General features: G+C 38.0%; 1 protein-coding gene across 12 annotated transcripts in view; it reads right to left on the bottom strand.

Moving 5' to 3' along the window:
* Positions 1 to 21,345, bottom strand: part of LOC148864726 (uncharacterized) — a 76,246-nt gene that overhangs the window by 14,963 nt on the left and 39,938 nt on the right. For 3 of the 12 annotated variants that reach the window (XM_088976871.1, XM_088976870.1, XM_088976873.1), the window contains 10 exons: positions 15,287 to 15,373; positions 14,957 to 15,181; positions 9,907 to 10,007; positions 9,735 to 9,807; positions 9,548 to 9,634; positions 9,371 to 9,463; positions 9,166 to 9,297; positions 8,980 to 9,080; positions 8,804 to 8,876; positions 8,625 to 8,687 (listed from right to left, as the gene is read on the bottom strand). In XM_088976871.1, coding sequence (XP_088832997.1) covers positions 8,625 to 8,687; positions 8,804 to 8,876; positions 8,980 to 9,080; positions 9,166 to 9,297; positions 9,371 to 9,463; positions 9,548 to 9,634; positions 9,735 to 9,807; positions 9,907 to 10,007; positions 14,957 to 15,181; positions 15,287 to 15,373 — 1,035 coding nt within the window. Of the gene's footprint in view, positions 1 to 8,624; positions 8,688 to 8,803; positions 8,877 to 8,979; positions 9,081 to 9,165; positions 9,298 to 9,370; positions 9,464 to 9,547; positions 9,635 to 9,722; positions 9,808 to 9,906; positions 10,008 to 14,956; positions 15,182 to 15,286; positions 15,374 to 21,345 lie in introns of all 12 variants that reach the window. The other 9 variants (XM_088976875.1, XM_088976874.1, XM_088976876.1 and 6 more) reach the window with 4 other exon arrangements.

A 21,345-nucleotide genomic window follows, 5' to 3' on the forward strand; every position in this document is an offset into this window, starting at 1 on the left:
TCATCACAAGAAGTGTCTCCCGTATATCACATCCAACATGCAGCTCGCAGATATCCTTACCAAGGCAGAACCAAGGAAGAAGTTAGAGGCAGACCTATCCAAGTTGGGAATGATAAATATCTATTCCCAACTTGAGGGGGAGTGTAGAGAACACTGATGTGGGGCCCCACAGCTGTGGTCCCCACTGTGTTCGTAGGACAGTATGTGTAATTATTTATTTCAGTCATGGTAATGTTAGTTGGTGGTCAGTTTGTTATTTCAGTTTTTTATTTGCTTTATTTGTCATGTAAGTACTAAGGGCAAATCTGTCCTTTTCCCTATGTACTGAACATAACCTATAAATACTAAGAGAGTGGCGGCGGCAGATCATTGAGAATCCGTCCCTTCTTTCAACCCTTGTTTCTCCAGGTCTTCTCCTCTCTTTTCTCCCTTTCTCCTCTTTTCTTCTACTTGGCTAACCACTCCAATAGCATAAAATATGTTAGGTTTAGTCGAACAAAGATATAGGAAACGACCCACCAATCCCTAATATATCCCTCCATCTAGAAGAACTTCTCGTCCAGTAGCATTTAACTTGTGGTTAGGATCAATTGGAGTTTTCATAGGCTTACACCCTAATTTTCCAACTTCATGAAGCAAGTAAAGAATATACTTCCTTTGTGACAAAAAGATTCCCTTCCTGGATCATGCAACTTCAATGCCAAGAAAGTATCGAACATCACCAAGATCCTTAATCTCAAATTCTGAAGCAAGGATTTTAACTAAGAGATACGTATTATGTCATCATTTATCACAACAATTTCATCAAAATATACTATCAACTTTCTTACCCTACCATCAACTCTTTTTATGAGCAAGGTGTGGTCTGCCTGAGATTGAGAAAATCCAATCTTTAAGATAGCATTTCTAAATTTGTCAAGCCAGACTTTAGGGGGTTGTTTAAGCCCATACAAGGACTTCTTCAAGTGTTAAACTTTTTCTTCACTATTAGGAAAGCTTATCCTAGGTGGTAAATCCATATAAACTTCTTGTAAGTCCTCATTAAGGAAGGCATTATTTCCATCCATTTGATATAACGGCTAAGAGTAATAGCCAGCAAGAGACATGATCACACAAATAGAGTTCATTTTAGAAACTAGAGCAAAGGTTTCTAGATAATCAATACCATAAGTTTGAGTGTTTCCTTTGGCCACAAGTTGAGCCTTGTACTTCTCAATTAAGCCATTTGCCTCATGCTTAATAGTGTAAACCCACTTATACTCGACAAGAATCTTATCTTTGGGACAAGGAACAATCTCCTAAATCTGATTCTTTATTGAGGCCTCCATCTCTTGATTCATAGCTTCCTTCCAATGAGAAGACTATATTGCCTCTGTAACACTACAAGGGATGGAAACAAAAGAAATAGCAGAAATGTGGCAAAAAAGGAAAGTGAGCGAACATCATAAGACACATAGTAATAGAATACTCGTTGCATGTCCTCTTCCCCTTTCAAATGGAAAAAGGAAGATCAAGGTCAAGATCAGTAATAGAATTATCAGGAGGTTTGAGATTCCCTAGTCCGGGAGATCAGATTGTGATTGACATTCAGCTTCAGGAGCCACCCTCTTACTGTGCCTGATGAAAAATTGTTGCCAATACCAAGGCCGATACATAGGAGGCAGAGGAGGAGGAGGAGGAGGGGAAGGGATACCATTGTTATAAGGAAGAGAGGAAGGAGGAGGAATAGGGACAAAAATAGGAGGACATAAGGGAGTCCAATCTTCACTTGCATTCTCCCCCTAAAGAGAAGAACTAGATGACTAGAAAAAAAAAGACTCCAAAAAAGTAACATCCTTAGAAACATATCTCTTGTCAGAGAGAGGATCAAACCATCTATAGCCTTTTTGGACTAGAGAGTAACGAAAAAGAAACACATTTAATTGATTTAGGATCAAACTTATGTCGGGAAGGACTCATATCATGAACAAAAAAAGCGCAACCAAAAATCCTAAGGGGTAGATTAAAGAGGGGTTCATCAACAAAGAGAAGTTGATAAGGAGATAAGGACCCTTGATGGAAGACTATTAATGAGATACGCAATTGTCTCAACAACATCACCCTAGAAACGGGTGGGAACATGAGTTTGAAATAGTAAACCTCAAGCAACTTCAACCATATGCTTGTTTTTCCTTTCAACAACCCCATTTTATTGTGGAGTATGGCTGCATGAACTTTGATGACTAATTCCTCGATCTTCAATAAACCCACACAAATGGTTTTCAAATTACTCTTTCGCATTGTCAGATCTTATTTATCTTAACTCTTTTCTCAAAATGTGTCTTTACCATATTCATGAAGTTTGGAACAATAATAGGAACCTCATCCCGACTTTTCATCAAGTAGAGCCATGTATACCGACTACAGTCATTCATTCATCAATGAAGAGTATGAAGTATTTATATCCACCCATGCAAGGGATAGCACATAAGCCCCAAACATTAGTATGAACCAAATCGAAAACAATATTGCTTCTTTTATTACTCGCAAAATATGTGGTTCCACATTGTTTAGATATATGACAAACTTTACATTCAGGGTTCAACTTTGACATTTAGTTAAAGCAAATATGGACACAAAAGTTTTACAAAATTAAAAGACATATGACCAAGACAACAGTGCCATAATTTCAAAAGACTCGGTTTGGCTTGACAATCCATGCTCTAAAGGTCCATCTAAGAGCTAGACTCCATTGACTTCATGCTCACTTCCAATCATCTTCCCCGTGCTCAAGTCCTAGAAAACACAATGGGTAGAAGAAAAGGTCACTGAGCAATTGTGGAACTTTGCAAGAGAACTAATTGACAACAAATTTTTATGTAATTGAGGCACATGAAGAACATATCCAACAGAAAGGTTATACCCAAGTTTGACTTCACCCTGACCCGAGATAGGGGTCTGAGATCCATCAACAACAGTAACCTTACCCTTCCTCAGGGTTAACTTATACTAAGTAAAATGTGAAGGCATACCAGTCATATGGGCATTGGTCTTGGAGTCTATAATCCATGTGCTGAAAGATATAGAACAAGCAAGTGCAATACTTGTCTTAGCATATGAACTAAATGGATTACTAGGTCTAGAACCAAACGAGGAGGATGTACCACCCTTTTTCAACTACAATAGAATACTCCCAAGTTTACCCATTACATCAGAGTCAGGAGCATCAGAGGACTAAACATCATTACCAATTGTAGCCAAGTGAGCATTGCCCTTCTTCCTAGTTTTAAATTTTTTCGGTTTTAAATTAGGATTGAGCTTACAACACCTTTCCTTAGTATGTCTTAACTTCATGCAATAATCACAAATAACATCCTCAACCTTCTCATTAATAAGATGCTTACTAGTATTTTGCTTGGGTTGAGATCACACAAAGGTAGAGTGATCAATCACAGGAAGCTGCATCATAGCAGTCCTTCTACTCCTCTCCCCTTGTACAAGGGAGTAAGCGGAAGTAAATCTGACAATGCCGACACTAAGAATATGTTGCCTAGTAAAGTCAAAACTCTGGGTTCAAGCTAGCCAAGAAATCAAAAACTTTATTCTCTTCTATGTGCTTTCGATATTGCCCACCATGTTTAGGGTCCTTCCACACTAGAGCTTTCAAGTGATCCATTTCTTCTCAAATAGACTGTAGAAAAGAAAAATACATAACCACATATCTCTCCCCCTAACACATACCGCAAGACTCCCTTCGAAGTTGGTACACTCTAGCAATATTGTTAACTTTGGAATAGGGAACCCTATTCCAAAATATCTTTAGTAGTTGGAAGAAACATGTAGCTACAAGCAAATATGAAGTTGCATTGAGAAAATCAACCATGGCATTGCAGGGGAGTTATCCTGCTCCCATTTTGCAAATTACAGATCTCCAAGATTTGGCTTTACTTTCTTGTAATGAATCCCAGTTTACCTCTCCCTAAGGTAATAAGCTTAGTAGATTGGGACCACTCCAAAAAAGTTGGTTCCATCAAGTTTAATAGTGGTTATCATACCATTGGAAATATCTGCATTTCTCAGGAGCACACTAGAAACCATCGATACATCCTTGGATGATTCCACATTCAACTAAAACACTTTCTCGTCAACCAAAAGGATCCCCAATACTCAACCAAAGCTAAAGACCCAAGAAAATAGGTCACCACACGATTAAGAGATAAAAAGAGGCCAAAAAACTAAGTTAGCGACAAAACAAAAGGGAGAAGAAAATCTCCCAAAAATTGTATAGGGCTTAGAAAATTACGGGACCACTTTCTATCACTCCCAAAATGTAAAAACGTCCCAAATGATCTAGGTTTTGTAGCAGAAAACCCCATTAAACAAATTGTATAAGGCTCAATATCAGATCTAGAAATTCTGTGATTTTCTTCTTGAAAAATCCACAAAAAATCATAGAAGCTTCAAAAACAGCTACAAAAGTCATACAAAAAAAAACCTCTAAAGTTAGGGTGAATCAAACTATGTAGAATTCATTGATTGTTGCCATCAACTGTTCAAACTGCTGATATCATCTGATAGTGATCTGACGTCAGCAGGTCTTTTTGCAGGAGAGGATAAGTAGAAAAGGTAATCCTAAGAGCCTCTACTTGCTCTGACACCAAGTTGTAGATCTAGGGTTTGTAGAAGAAGAGAAGAGAGAAGGAAAAGAAGAGGTATTGAAGAGATGTGTGTATTACTGTTCATATCCTCAAAACCACTATTTATATTTTGAAGAGAAATTACATGAAAGCCCATACTTGGGCACCCAAATAGAAAATGATGATGAAAAGACTAAAACACCCTTGCCCAAGTATTCTCAACAAAGTAGAATCTCCCCCTTTTACCTAAACTTCTTCCTTTCCATTGCCTTAAAAAATCTTCATTATGTTCTAGAAAAACCCAGTTGTAACAGAACAATGAACCAGATCTTCCTTGTTTCTGAACAATGTAAAAGAAGATGTCCAGCTGATTCACCATTGCTGAGACAAAGGGTGCAGACATGGGGGGGAGATGGCGAGAAGCACAACCTTCCTTTGTGCTTTAAAAAAAAAATAGCAAGCGTTTATTCTTTTCAAGCCAGCCTCCTACAAACACAAAAAAAAAAAAAGAAAAGAAAGAAACCCTAAGGGGGATGTGGGCAATCCAAACTCTTATACAAGGGAACCTAAAACCTGTATCACCCAACACCGAGGCCCTGAAAAAGGATTTAGTTGAGAACTTACCGGTAGGGTAGAGCTTCCAAATTCAGTGGTCTTGGATTGAGGGGGAGCATTGACCTCTCTCAAGGCATGTAACAGATCTGCAAGTTCATCAATTAAGAGTCTTCTTAAGTTTAGGTTCCAACTTGTTACAAGGGGCGACTGATAATGCAGGAAACTATGGTAGCTTCTTGGTTTTGGGAGAGGTTAAAAAAGCGGGGGTAATTGTAAGCCAAAGTGTGTTCTCCCCACCAAAGGTCAATCCAGAATTTGATTTTAGCCTCATTCCCTACTTTGCATTGAGAGGATAACACCACAGCCATTTCTCTCCATTCCCATCCCAAAAGAAGTCCCGCTGCAGCTTTTCAATTCTGTTTTTGACCTTGGCTGATCTGGAACACCGAAAGATAATAAATGGGTAGATTAGCCAAGAAGGCCTTGAGGTGAGTCTTCCTCCTTTTGAAAGGTAACCTTTCTTCCATGTGGTCAATCTTTTTTCACACTTCACCACTGGTACCTAAAGCTTTGGCTTCTTGGATTCCCTCCAAGAGGCATTCCCAAATAAGAGATAAGAAAATTCTCCACTTTATGACTTAGCACCTCCTTAAAACTGTTTACCAAACTTTTACTTGTATTTATTCCCACTATGCTACTCTTAAAAAATTTTACATGGAATCCCAACACCTTCCAAAGCAAGTAATTACCTTTTTTAAACTGTTGATGTTTTCCAGGTAAGCCTCCAAGAATAGAATGATGTCATCAGCAAAAAGCAAATGGGACAAGTGAGTTGCTTCTCTTCCAACTTCAAACCCTCTCAGCAGGTTGAGGCTTTTTGCCTTCTCAATAAAGTAGCTGAGAATGTCTACAACCAAATTCAAGAGAAAGGGAGTGAGGGAGCAGCCTTGCCTGAGACCCTGACTTGCCTGAAAATAACCTCTAGGCTCTCCATTCACCAGCATCAAGAACCAAGCAGAGCTGAATCACTATTTCATCCAATGCATCCATCTTCATCCAAAACTTCTTAACTCTAAGATACTTAGTACACAATCCCAGTCAACTTTATCATACACTTTCTCCAGATGAAGTTTTATGACCACTACAATCTTGCCTCTTTGTCTTCTGTATTCAACACATTCAATGGCCACTAAAATTCAATCAATGATCTAACTTCCTTTTACAAAAGCATATTGATTGTTAGAAATTAAATCTCCCAACACCTCCCTTAGCCTACCTGATAGAGCGTTAGACACAATTTTTTAAATGCTACCAACCAGACTTACCGGTAAAGTCCTTGACTTCCAAGATACCTTCTTTCTTTGGAATTAGGCTCAATATGGAAAGAGTACAAATACAAATATGTACAGAGTAGACACATACAAAACAATACAAAATACAAGGTTTTGCACTCTACATATTTGTATTTGTACTCCTTCCAAACTGAGCCTAAGATAATGGAGGTTGAGTTGCTGCCTTTATTTATAATGGCTGAATTGAAGAAATCCTTGAACACATCCAATAAGCCTGACATAATTGTATCCCAATATAATTGGTAGAAAAACAAAGGAAAGCCATCCGGTCCAGGAGCCCAGTCTCCAGCCATACTAAAAACCACATCCTTGACTTCCTGCTCATCAAAACCCCTTTCCAGCCAAGCCTACTTCTCCTCCAACAAGCAACTACCTTCCAAACTGTTCAAAGAAAAGAAGTCTGCTATTACTCTTTGTATTTGTTGTATTTGTAAGGAGCCTTTTTTTTGTACAGGGGTTTTCATTGTTGTCTGGTTTTACAATTTATAAATGAAATTACTTTACCTTACAGTTCAAAAAAAATCCAATCGACATTCTTGTTTACATCACCAAACTTTGAGTTGACTCTGAATAATATCCCATTTAAAACTTATTAGATACCTGGCAAACCCAGTAATAGGAACTTCCCACCCTTTTCTAATGAGATCTAAACATGCAGTTCCAAAGACCAACTCTGAAAAAACCTAAGGGTTTGGGTCTTAAAAATTCAGAAAAATTCAAATATGCCACAATACGTTCCATCTTGGAATTATGTGAGCTTTAGTAGACTTAAAAATCCCTTAACCATTCGTAGAAACAAAAGGACTATCAAACGTTTTCCTCAATTATACCCAACCCGAGTTGATCACTAATCCAAGTTTTAGCTCCTCACACAATATTAATTTCAGACAGCCAAAAATTATCAATAAAATCCACACAAAAAAAAAACAGATTTCAGATTGCTCAAATCATTAACATTCACTGTATAAGTCCCTTCACCATCAAAATGAGATTGCAAGTTAAAATAATTCAAGTCATAAATCTACTTAACTCCCTTGCAGTCATTTCAAGTTCCTTGTTTTTCATAGGAAAGATTCTTTTTTTTTTCTGACAAGTAAATAAAGAATTTTATAAAGAAAATAAACCAGAAATACTACAAGGTTCAAGGAGAGATGCAATCTCTCACAAGCAACAAGTACAATTACAATTGCGCCCAAAACAAATTGATCCCTAGTAACCCATGGGAAGCATTCAATTCATTGATGGAACAGTACAAGCCTCCTTACAAATGATATCATGAACAAAAAGAGTAGTTGACCAAATGAACAAACATTGTTTAACTGCTCCAGACCAAGCTAGAAGATGAGCAACCATATTGCAAGAACAAAGGGCAAAACGTACTGTAGTAACATCAATAGCGGATAATAGATTTCCGCAATCTGCTAAACATTTTCATAGCCGCAATGGGATAGCAGAGCTATTCCTAACAGGAAAGACACTAATTTTGTGAATCCACTTCTAAAAAATGGCTGAAAGATCTAACTCCTTGGCAAATAGCAATCCATTGAAAAAAAAAAAGGCTCATGCTTCAACTTCCTCACGGTCAAAACAACAGAAACTGACTGCTCACACCATAATAAAACGTCCATAAGCATTAATTATAACTATACCAGCTCTAGCACCTTATAGAAGAGAGGCTCCCATTGACATCGATTTTTAATATGCCATCGGTTGGTTTACTCCAAATGCGATCATTGGGATGAACTGGAGAGACTCTCTGGATGCCAGCATTAAGACAGATGCTAGAACTCAAAAGGAATGATAATAGGTTCTTGTCACTTCCTTCACTTCCTTGATTATGATTAGAGCTAGCCCTTACTATTTAATATGCTTACAATATTTACCTTTGTACTTTTCCAGTTCAGCCATTTTTGGGAAAAAAAAAATCATTACATTGCAGAAGCTTCATCTAAAGTGGCCAAATTTTTAGACTCAAAATACGACAGTTTTCTTAGTTGATTCCATTTAATATATCATGAATAAACCAATTTCATGATTCAAATTGTGAGATACATGAAGACAAGACTAGAGAAAACTAATCATTTTTAATTGCTTTAAATACCTTATTGTCTGGGTGCAACAATAGATCGGCCATAATCTTCATGCGGAAGTATGGGATATCATCCTATATTTTGAATATGTTAAACAATATTAAGGCATATATAATTGTTCAAGAAAAAAAAATTCCCATAAATTAAGGGATAAAAAGAAAGAAAACATTTGGAACTTATTTTCAATTACCTGTGCAAAGGACTTCATTAATCGTCCATCCCAATACTCCATATAACATAGCACAAATATACCACAATCATAACTGTTACAATAACAACAACCATTTAACCATTTGCACCTGACCCATTCAAGTTACTAATAATGCCAAAGCTAATAATAAATACTTCATTTATTGAATCAATTACTTGGTTTTTTGAATTGGAAGTTCAGGAAGTAGCACAGGCCATTCTGTAATTGCCATGGGTCTTCCACTCAAGCTACTCAGTATTTCGTTACAAGTTTCTTTCTAGAAATCAAAGCCAACCTTTGATTAGCACATAGCAATAGGTGATGACAAGAACATTTAAAACAATATTTACGGCAATACAAACCATTCTAGGAAGATACTTGAGCTCTATAGTGAATCCAGACATTGGTAAGCTGTTAAGAACCTCCACCCTCTTGTCCCTTAGATTTATGACATATACGAACCAGTGGGAGTCAACGCAAAGGGGAATGAATAACTGTATGCAAAATATTATAGTTAGTTGTACTTTCAAATTAATTGATTTATTGTGTGGGTTATCCAAGACATACCAATTCACATTGCAATAGATCATATTTAAGTAGACTTTGATAAAAAGCTTTTGACTCCTCTAGACTTGGGGGTTCATCTTTTAGAATTTTTTCCTGTATTTACAATTAGGAAAATTGGTAGATAAGACATGGTAAGTCATCTTACTGATTTAGTATATGCATGAATTGAAAACTTACCGCAAAATATGTGGGAAAGTAATGACGTTTTACCAAACCATTAGCCAACTGTTTATGCACTAGTGCATCCACCATGCAATTCACAACCTGCACAATAAACGAAGCTTGTTATTTTAACTCCTTGTTATATAGATATACAAATAAATCACCTTAACTTGTCTTGATTACAACTTACAGCACTAGAAACCTGATTACCATCCCTCATGCAGAGAAGCTCCGACCTTGTTAGGTGAGACGTCCATAAAATTACCAAATTTTCACTATATAAAAGGATATTGTTACATGGAATATTTGATGCTACATGTGACAATAAAGAATAACAACAACAACAATAATATTGGGTATCTATATTTACTTACTCAAGTGGTCCATTGGGGCTAAATAAAGCATACACAATTGCTTTTTTCTCCAATTCGGTGAAAGAAGGAAAATCTGAAGCATGTGGAAACACCACATTTGTCTGTAGACAATATAATGCATAGCCAGTATATAGTTATGAAAGCCTTTGAAAACAAAGATTAATTTCACTTTGAACGAAAAGACCCAAAGGATTAGTGCCATGAAATTAATTCTGAGCTGTAAATTTTGTACCCCACCATAAGCGCAGTATTAAGCATTCAATGAAGGAGGCAGTAGAAAAGAAGAATACTGAGGGTGAATTTGGTGATGCCAAGAAAAGTCCATGAAGCAACATTAGCCTGAAGATCTTCATCAGGGTGTGTAATTGCTTGTATCCCATCAAAGGAATGGAGCAGAATGAGCTGAGGAGTGAAGTCTGAGGTAATGAGAGATTATTCCATTCTGCCACAAGATGGAAAGAAGTGGTGATTGAAGCAAAGAAGCTGCTACTGAAGGAAGAAAAAAGGAAAGGACAAGCCTCGTAGAAAGTTAGAAGAGCAGTAAGATAAAGTATTTACCTAATCAGTGAAGCTACACGATGGCTGAAAGGATTTATCGATGGAGCAGTATTCTCTGTCAAGAAAGTGGGTTGGAAGAGCTGTCTAGAAATGAACAGAAGGAGAAATCAGGTTGAACTGCAATGTAATCAAAAGCAGTGGCATGCTACTGAAGGAAGAAAAAAGGAAAGGACAAGCCTTGTAGAAAGTTAGAAAAGCAGTAAGATAAAGTATTTACCTAATCGGTGAAGCTACACGATGGCTGAAAGGATTTATCGATGGAGCAGTATTCTCTGTCAAGAAAGTGGGTTGGAAGAGCTCTCTAGAAATGAACAGAAGGAGATATCAGGTTGAACTGCAATGTAATCAAAAGGAGTGGCATGTGGCCGTTTCATAATTTTTTGGTAATACTAAGATGCAACTAGTTTCCCTTCCAGAAGGAAAGAGGGGTCGGGAATGGATGATGGAGAGGGAAAAGCAGCAGAGCTTCTTGTTAAAAAAAGAAAGAGGATGTTTTGAGTGAGTGCAGGATAGAACAGAAGGATTCAAGAATTCCCAAAGAGAAGTCAAAAGAAAACTCGAGCAATTCTGGGAGCAGCAAAGCGGGTTGAAGGAAGGCGTGCAAGAGAAGGTGCAGGATATTGTATTACTGAACTCCAATAAAATACAGAAGCTGTTCTTACAGGAAAACAAAGTTAGCTGGGAGAAAATTTAGGTCTTAAAAGCAGAAATGGAGGTGAATGATTGGGGAGTTATCATGGAAGAAATTAAGAAGAAACTCGAAGTTGAATCCGAAGTCTCTGTTTTTCCTTTTGACGATAGGTGTGCCCTTCTGGTTGGTGTAGACAAAGCAGTGGATTTTTTTACTGTTGAAACTGAATTAGGTGTAACCTTTGTCCAGAGCAAGACTATATCCTATATCTACGTTAATTTGAGCAAAGGCACTTTAGAGAGGGTACGTTGGCTAGAGAAGTGCTTGGTAGGGCGATTCATTAACTCTGAACCCGATGTAGAGGAAGTCTTAAAATGGGTCAAATCGGAGTGGAGCTCAAAAGAGGATGTCCAGGTGAGAAAGTTAAATGTAGGGCTCTTTCTTTTGATTTTCTATAGCAAGGAGGAAGAAGATGAAATTCTGGATGGAGGATTTTCAAAGTCCAGGTCGCCAGAACTCAGGTTGGGTAGATGGAATCCGCTAGTGGGGGCAATTAGAGAAATCAGGAGCAAGAGTCTTGTCTGGATTAACGTCCTTGGGATTCCGCTCCATGCTTGGAACCAGAATATGTTTCATGCCATTGGAAATGCCTGTGGTTGCTTTAGAAGAGTGGATGCCCAAACGTATAAACTAAAAAATCTGGTGGCAGCAAGAATCCTGGTTGAAGTAGTACATCTAATCCCCCTGAGCATTAACTTTTCCAGAGAGTAGTACAATTTGAGGCTGGTGATTGAAGGCTGTGTCCCATTTCGTTGGATTCAAGAAGATTCAATGGTCTTGCTTGATCGAATCGAGGAGTCAGACTGCTCTGCAAAGGTAAAAAGGGTGCTGGCTGATCCTGTGAATGCAAGTCGGGAGGAAGATGTTGGAAAGCAAAAGATTAGGGAGCTGGAGGGTCAAGCGGAAGTGATAGGGTAGATCCAGGAAAAGTAAAGGGGGGGGGAGGGGGGGTAAAGTGTATTTTTGCAGCTAGGATCTGAAGAGTTCTTTTGTGAAAAGGAACACGTGGTGGGAGTTTTCAAACAGGGGGTCATTTCCGAGAAAGTTTTTAATTTCTCAAATAAGGATCCGGAGAATACAAATAGTGGGGACCATGCTTCAAGGAAAAAATGGTCTGATGTTAAGAGGCATGGGGCCAGCAGCTTAGGTGGAGATGTTCTTGGAATCCGAAGGGGGAGAGTTGAAAAAAGAGTCTTCAAGAAGGGGGCAGAGTTAAGGTCTCAGAATGCCTCAAATACCAGTTTCCCGGCGGCTGATGTTTCTGATGATCGAACTCTTGAGCCTTGTCATTTCAATCTCAAAGTCCCTTCAAGATCTAAGGAGCGTTCTTAAGGAGGTGGTGATGAAGATTTTTCTTCTGCTCTGGCACTCATTCCAGGGGTTGAGAAGAAAGTGTCAAAACTTCTCTCGTCATGCCTGGAGTTAAGCCAGGAGTTTAGGGACTCTGCTTATAGTTAACAGGGAGGAAGTTCAAAGAAGGATCTGGGAGCAGGGGTTATGAGTACAGCTAGGGTGGAGGCGGGGGTAGAGGAGGTGGAGGGCAATCATAAGGTTTGGAAGGAGGGAGGAGGATAGGGAAGAAAGGGACGGTCTTCCAAAAGTTGAGGGCAAGAAGGTCACTGACTTATAGAATGTAAGTCAAGTCGAGGGCCATAGGATTGACACCGGTTACTGGGTCTCGGAAGTGTTTGTTGGAAGGCTGAGAGTTTATTTGGGTTGCAGTGGAAAAGAGGCGAGTGTAGTAGAAAATAGTGATGCTTCGGAAATCCCAAAGAAGACCAGAAATTCAAGAAAACTCAATGTAGTGCATACCACAAAAGTTTTCTCAAGGGTAAAGGAGGGCCTGGTGGGAGCGAGACCAACAAGTATAAAAAGATCTACAAAAGGATTAAACTAAGTCCTTCGAGTAAGGAGAAATCTTGCATCCAATGGGATCAGAAATAAGCCTCATCAAGATGGTTCTAACCAGGAGAAGTCAATCAATCTGGACTTGTCAGAGAAAGTTGTAAGGGATGAGTCTGATTCGAGTGAGGTCTCTCCTAAGTAGGTACCAAAGGATAAGGAGATGAATTGCAAAAATTATGTGTTTCTCTCACTTTCTCTGTTTTTGTTGTTCTTGTTGTGTGGTCTTGCGGGTGTTACCTTAATACCTGCTTTGAGGTTGCATTCAGTTTCTTTTTTACTTTTACTTAGCGAAAAAAAAAATTAGCAAGGAACTGAGGGATAGTTCCTTTGGTATTAAATTGGTGGGACTTCCCTTCAATCTCTAGAAAAAATCCTTGAGAAGATTGCTATGATGCTTTGAGGTGTTCTTATATCCTCTAATACCTCCAATCTCCACATAGTAGAGTTGATAATCCCTAGAGTGAAAACAGAGGATGTTCCTAGAACATTGGACATCTTCACGGGTGGAGTTTGGATGAGGGTGTGGGTGTTGACAAAACATGAAGAGAACAAAAAAGGAAAATTTTGAATGTCTAGTTAAAAATGGCAAGCCAACAATTGATGACGGGGGGAAGATCGAGGATGATACAGGATGGAAAACCGTATAAAGAAATTTGAAAATATTTCAAACCAGGGGGTTCACACCATGTATTTAGAAGCTGTTAGAAGAGGGATTAACTCTAACCCTTTATAGGGCCTAAATCAAAAGAAACGTAATATGGACCGAGGCATGGCTAAGTCCCATTCAACGCCTGGTGGTTATTTTTGTAATAAAGTGGTGAAGTCACCTGAAAATACCTACAAGTTGGAGCTTATTAGTTCATGTGTCAAGTCTATCTGTTACACGAGATCAACCACGGAGGAACCAATAGGGGACCGGAAGATTGGTCCATCATCTTGCCAAATCGAAGATCACCGAACCTCTATCTCAGCTAGCTCAAGGCTGAGTAGGAAGAACCTAGTTATGGTGGAATGACAAGCTAGAGTAAGTGGTCAGCGAGCAAATAATCAACAGAAGCTTCCTAGTTATGGTGGAATGACAAGCCAAAGTGGTCAGTGGGCTAATACTTCAATAGAAGCTTCCCAAGCTAAAACACCAAGCAGATTGAATAATACACATCATACCCCTGAGCAGGAAAAACAGTCTGTGCCTTCTCCCCTTGAACCTTCCCAGGCTAACATACCAAGCAAGTTGAATAATATGGATCATACCCCTGAGAAGGAAAAACAACTTGTGCCTTCTCCCCACTTGGAACCAGGTAAACTTGTGAAACCAATTTTAGCCACTAACTGTTGCTCCATGCCTATGGCTCTTATTCCAGGATCAAAGTAAACCACATTGCCACAAGCTGATGATAGGGTGGATGTAGTTAGGAAGGATAAAGGTGAGAGTAAGAGGAAGAGGGATTAAAAATATGGAATATGATTGGAAGTAGGCTCAAAGACCTCATAAGAAATGAACTAGACAAGTTTCAAAATATCGATACAGGCCAATACGTCAGTTGGGGCATATCTTAACTCACTTTTATTTTTTTTAGTTTTTCTTTCAAACTGGTTCAGAGGGGTCAGTTTAAGGCCCATCTACCCCGTGAACCAGGCCAGACCCCGAAACACCCACTGTAGGGGTGTATTGAGAAGCCACTGATACGATACATAACAACAGATACGGCCCGATAAGTATCGAAACTTTGAACCTTAGAACTAGAGCAAGAGGATAATGATAAGGTAAGGAAGAATAGAACTAAGCCTTATATTCAATTACCAAGATTAGGATTGGGTTGGCCTTCAGCCCGTCCCAGCCCATTCAGGTTGCACTGCTTTGTATGTGGGAGAATACCTGCCAAACTGATTACATACCTGGAAATTGATTGCCTCTTCGGTGTGGGTCATGTTGGCTTCAGGCATTGTAGAAGATCTCTGAATTTGGAGTGACAGTGAAGTGAACCCCTGGAGCATTTCTGACTTGCATTCCATCAATTGTGTGCTTATTAATTGCTCTAGCTTCTTTAGTTTAGACTCAAGGGCTTGAAGATGTTGCAATTGTTGCAGTTGAGCCTCAATATTTCTTAACCTTTTTAGAATCTAATGACAGACACTTATTAGCACTTGTATATGCTAACCACCATTTACATGAAGGTACTTTTAAAAAAAAAATGTAATATTTAAAGAAAAAACATAATTAATTACTCCATCAATTGTGCCCTCCTCAGGTTCTGGATGAGCCTCTTTGATGACTGTGGCGTTTGATGGGGGGATCTCCTCATCCATCATGGCCTATAAGACAAAATTAAAAAAAAAAATCATTAAAAAGCAAAGTCTGATAAGTATAAATATTGAATAAAAGAAATCGTAAAATCATTATAGCCGGTTATTAAACCCCCATACCTATCAGTATTATTGTTACAATGATGCATTTGATTATAACCCCATTGATGATAAGTGACATCAACAATAAAATAGAGAAATTGATCCATGGTCTTCTGGAGGATTTTGGACCCCAAGTGGCTGAACTGAATTGCTTATTGCATCATCTTTTATTGAATAAAATAGTCATGTAATAAAATATTTAGGGATACAGTAATCACCCCCAAATTCCATAGAGCCACTAAGGAACAGATTGCAACCAATTTAATGACTTTTTTTATGAGTAATGAAAAGTATTTTATTAAAGATTAAATAAGAGGGAGATAGGAAGCAGCTGGAGGATATTTTACAGATTAGTTAGAGGGAAACATGAACACCAAATAATTTCATTCCTTGGCAAATGGTAGAAAAAGGAAGAACCTGGTGTCTAGTTTGGAAGTTGATGGTGAGGTGGTCACTCAACCCAGGGAGATTGCTAGAGCCTTTATGGAACATTTAAAATCAATTTTTAGAAGGATGCTTGGTGAAAAATTTGGGATTGAAGGATTGGACTGGCCTTGTCTCTCTGAGGAAGCTAAAGCTTGGATAGAAAGACCTTTGATCGGAAAGAGATTAAGGAAGTTGTATTCTCAATGGCCAGATCCAAGACGTCAGGGCCACATGGTTTTTTTTACCAGCAAAGAAATTCATTTATTAATTTAAATATTTGAAATTAAGTCACAGGTATACAAATCCCATAAACACTAGGTTACAACAATGCCCAAAATAAGGATGGTCTATCAGCTCCCTGCAGGCAACACATCCACCAACCCATTAGCTTCCCTTTTAACCCATCTAAAAGTAGAGTAAAATTTCATTTCAAGTTGGTCAATCTGTCTGAAAATGAATCTGAGTTTCCAAGGTGCTGACTCAATTTGCTTTGCCCATGTTATAATCAGAAGGGAGTCTCCTTCAATTCCCAACTCCCATGGCCCTAATTATTCAGCAAGCTTCAGTCCTTACAACAGTCAAGGTTTAAAATGTCGATATCAGTGGAAATGTCGGTCATCCAAATACAAGAAACATGTCAGAAATATTGTATGGTAATATTGTAAAAATTATACACATGGTAGAAACATTTTAAAATATGCAAAATATAGAATGATATTTTATGAAATGATAAAAGCAGCATAGACACACCTTTTTAAATTATTATCTTGGTGCAAATCATTAAACAAAGCTAAGAAACTAAGATTATAGACAAAATAATACGTTCTGAAGTTGCCCTGTAAACTTTAAGGTTCAGAGCTTCATGATGAAATGAGCTAAAGCAAAATTTTAACTCATAGAAAATGTAAATGGTTGTAATAAATCAACCAAATAATCTATTACACAAACAAAAAACAAATATTTAACTTAATGTTTGAAATAAATATTGAGCTAGCTCAATGTGGTAATCATGTAAGTTAGGCGGACAATAAAATTGTTACTTAACATATTTACAATATTGTACCAACTTATGTTATAATACTATCTCTTAGACTCCACATAATATTGGTAGTGTTCACTGGGAAATATGTTGATTCCAATAAAATTTAATGTCGCTACCCATGGAAGTGGACATGGAAATAATGTTGTGGAAACTATTTGTTGTACTCCACATAGTGTTGGTAGTGTTCATTGAGGAAATGTCAATTCTGGAAAAATTTTGTGTCGCAACAAATGGAAATGGAAATGGAAATATGCTGTGGAAATATTAGGGAAATTAGGGACATTTTAAACCAACAGTGCTTTTGATTCAGCCTGAACCGGATCAACAAAACCGATTGGTCCTAAGAACAAGGCGTTCACTACTACTTGATGGTTTTGAAAAACTACCCCTATTCATGCTCTTCCTGGATTGTCAAATGAACTACTATCAAAGTTTAGCTTTAGCTTATTTAAACCTGGTGGTTTCCACTCCATTCTTATATTTTCTCTATGTAGTTCTGAGAGTGCCACTTCTCTCCAATTTCTTAAGAAGTCATCAATGGGAACACTCTTGAATAGTTCCAAGGTTTTAACCAAATGTACTGATCTGATTTTAATGACTTCAATCACCTCCTCTAAGGATTTACTTTTTTTATTGAAGATCCTCTGATTTCTCTCTTCCCAAATAGACCAAACCACAGCTGCACGTAGGGGGTGTAAACGGATCGAATTTGATTTGGATCAGGCAATATCCGACGGATATCAAAAATTTATATTCAAATTCGAATCCGATTAAATATTCAAATATTCGATTTGATTTGAATTCGACTAATTAATTATTTTAGGTAATTAATAAATATATAAAATAAATATTTTATTTATATAAAGCATATAAATATATAATTATTTATATAATTTAATTATTATATATAAAATATATAAAACATTTAAAAATCTTATATATTATATATAAGAATTAAATATTCGGTCGAATTCAGATATTTATCGAATCGAATCAGATCATATCCGAATTCAACCGATTAAATATTCGAATTATCTAAATTCGATTCAATTATATCGAATCTCGAATTCGATTCAATTATATCGAATCTCGAATTTGAAATCGGATTTTCAAATACCGTTGACACCCCTAGTTGCACGTACTACTTTCCACATACATCTTCCTTCCCCTTATCTTTTGTTGCCTCAAGAAAGTTTGGCTGAAAAGGCTCACTACGTCTTGTGGGGAGCCCATCTGCAACCAAAGAGAGAACAGAAATAGTCCTAAATACAAGAAACAAATGAGCAGGAGAGAAGTGAGAAAGGGTTTCACCACAAGCCTTGCAAAGAACACACACATGAGAAAGGCACATGTTTGGCTTTTTTTCTATAACAAATCACAAGTGTTTACCTTCCCTAGGAACATTTCCTAGCAAAGAGCTTGTACTTTAGGAGGAATTGGTTTGCGCCATATTTCTCTTACAAGGAAATTTATCCCCACACTATCCAACTAGGCAAGTATGTTGAAGCAGAATATAAGGCCATGGCACCTGGAAGCCAAATTCTACTATCAAGGCCATTTTGGTCCAAGCAAACCATTTCCTACTTTGACAAAAGGACAAGGAGAGAATCACACTCATTGTCTCTCAAGCCCCTTCTGAACCTTAAGTCCCAATTTAATCCAGTTTCTAAGGGTATAGCCACCTAGGGTCGCATGCTTTCACCATGGCCTTTTATTAGACTATTGGGATATAATTGAGGGTGATTTGTTGGAGGTGTTTAAGGAATTCTTTTAAAGGGGAATTATTAATCCTAGTCTGAATGCTACTTTTATTGCTTTGATTCCTAAAAAAGGTGGAGCTAATCATCCCAGGGATTTCAGACCAATAAGATTGGTGAACAACTTGTACAAGATAATTGGCAAGGGTTTATCCCTAAGAACCAGGCAAGTTCTCTCCTCCTCAGTTTTGGCAAATCAGGGTGCCTTTGTGTAGGACAGAAATTATTGAGCAAATACTAATTGCAAATGAGTGTGTGGAGGAAATGAAAAGATTGGGATAATGCATATGATTTGGTTGACCAGCAGTTTCTGATTGAGGTGTTAAGGCAATATGGGTTTGGGGAGAGATGGTACAAATGGATTTGGGGATGCTTAAAGACTTGTCACTACTTGGTGTTAGTAAATGGCACAAAGACAGTTTTCTTCTCTGTCGAGCATGGAATTAGACAAAGAGATCCTTTCTTTCCTTTTCTATTCACATTAGTGGATGTTCTAAATAGACACATTTTAAGAGCTGATTAGAGGTGTCTAATTCGGGGATGGAGAGTGGGAGAGATGACATGCCAATAACTCATTTATAGTTTGCAAATGATACCATTTTGTTTTGTGAGGGAGATGAGTTATATTGGGTTAGGAACCTAAAATGTTTGGTGCAACTTTTTGAGAGAATCTCAAATCTTAAAATCAACTTTGATAATAGTTCCATAGCTAGAATAAATATGGATGGAGAAGGGGGGGTCAAAGAGTGTGCTAACATTTTAGGATGCAATGTTGCTCAATGGCATTTGACTTATTTAGGATTACCTCTAGGAGTGAATCCAAAAGAGGTAGGGTTTTGGAACCCAATTGTAGAAAGATTTTCTAAGAGAGTAGCCAATTGGAAAAAGGGATGCCTTTCCCTAGGTGGAAGAATAACACTGATTAGATCAACCCTTTCCAATCTACCAATTTATTATTTGTCTATCTTCAAGATCCCAGTAAGATTGAGTAAAAGATTAAAGAATCTAATAAGAGATTTTTTACAAGAAACCAAGGGAAGGGAAGAGGAACCATAGGATTAGTTGGGAGGTGGTTAGTAGGGGAAAAAAGTAAGGAGGGATGGAAATAGGTAATGTACAAAGGAGGAACACATATCTCTTGGGGAAATGGCTATGGAGAATGCCGCAAGATAGGGATAAACCATGGGCAAAAGTGATAGTGAGCATTCACAGGCTCTTGGACAACGACCAGGATGCTAGAACTTCGGCTAGGGAAAATTGGGCCTCTCCTTGGAAAGCCCTCAATGCAGTACTACCACTCTTTTCTCCTTTTATCAGCTACAATCTTTGTAGTGGTAACAAAGTTAAATTTTGGGAACATAATTTGTTGGGGTCCTCATTGAAGGAACAATTTCCATCATTATTTGCACTTTCTTGGCCCAAAAATGAGACCATTTCTAGATTCATGGTTCCTTCAAATTTGAGCAACGTATTCAGTTGAGATTTGGGATTCTGGAGGGGTATAAGAGACTCTAAACTCCAAAACGTACTCATCTTACTACAAAAGTTGGAAGATGTATTTCTTGATCAATCTAAGCCAGATAACCGAATTTGGACTTGTACCCCTTCAGGTTCCTTCTATTGCTCCTATGAAGCCTTGTCCTGACCATCCTCTAGCTCTTTGCCTTCTTTTCCAGTTAAGGAGGATTGGTGTAAATCTGTTCCTCCTAGAATTGGCGTTTTCTATTTGGAAGTTGCTCATGAAAAGATTAATACTTAATACTCCAAAGAAAACAATCAAATTGGGGCTTATCCCCTCATTGGTGTACCTTATGCAAGGCCAATGGTGAGATCTGTTGTCACTTACTTATCTCTTGTTCCTTCTTTTATTTGGGAATGGTCTTTGGCCTTGTTTGGGTGCAGGTAGATCCCACCAGCGAATATTCAAAGCTTACTTGCTCCTTTCTTCATTTAGCCAAAGAAAAGGGGAAGAATTATGTGGAGATGCTTAGGAGTATCAATATTATGGACAATTTGGAAAGAAAAGAACTCTAGAATTTTTCTAGAGAAGGAGAGAAGCAAGGAAGAATTAATGGAATTAATCATTTTCAGAAGAGCACATTGGCTGAAATCCTTGGATACTGTTACCAATGTGTCAATGGATGTGTTCACTATAAAGTGGAAGGAAGTGGTTGGTTCCTGCTCAACTATGCCCCCATCACCAATTACTACTGGTCTCCTCCGGGAAGAGGGTTTGTTAAACTTAATTTTGATGGCAACAGCTTGGGAAACCCAGGTATTTCAAGTATTGGTGGGGTTTTAGGAGATGAGGAGGGAAAAATTCTAGTTCTTTACTTGGGACCAGCTGGGGAAGGGACTCCCTTAGAGCAGAAGTATTGGCACTGGTGGAAGGTGTTCAAAGAGCAAAAAACTTAAACATCAGGAAGCTGATTTTTGAGGGAGACTCCAAACTGGTAATAAGATGTTTGCAATGAGAAGGTTCAAAGTTCTGGATCTACAGTAATGAAAAGAAGAAAGTAAGGTGGTTGACAAGAGATATCGAAATATCTTTCAATTGGGTTAAATGGTGTGCTAACTCATTAGCTGATGTATCAGCAAAACAAAGAGTGGGGGAGAGATTCTTTATTCTGAGCACTCTTGTAATTGAAGAAAAT

This window comes from Nelumbo lutea, chromosome 3 (genome assembly GCF_056320005.1).
Source record: "Nelumbo lutea isolate HS-2025 chromosome 3, American lotus-T2T, whole genome shotgun sequence".
In the NCBI taxonomy this organism is placed as follows: Eukaryota; Viridiplantae; Streptophyta; class Magnoliopsida; order Proteales; family Nelumbonaceae; genus Nelumbo; species Nelumbo lutea.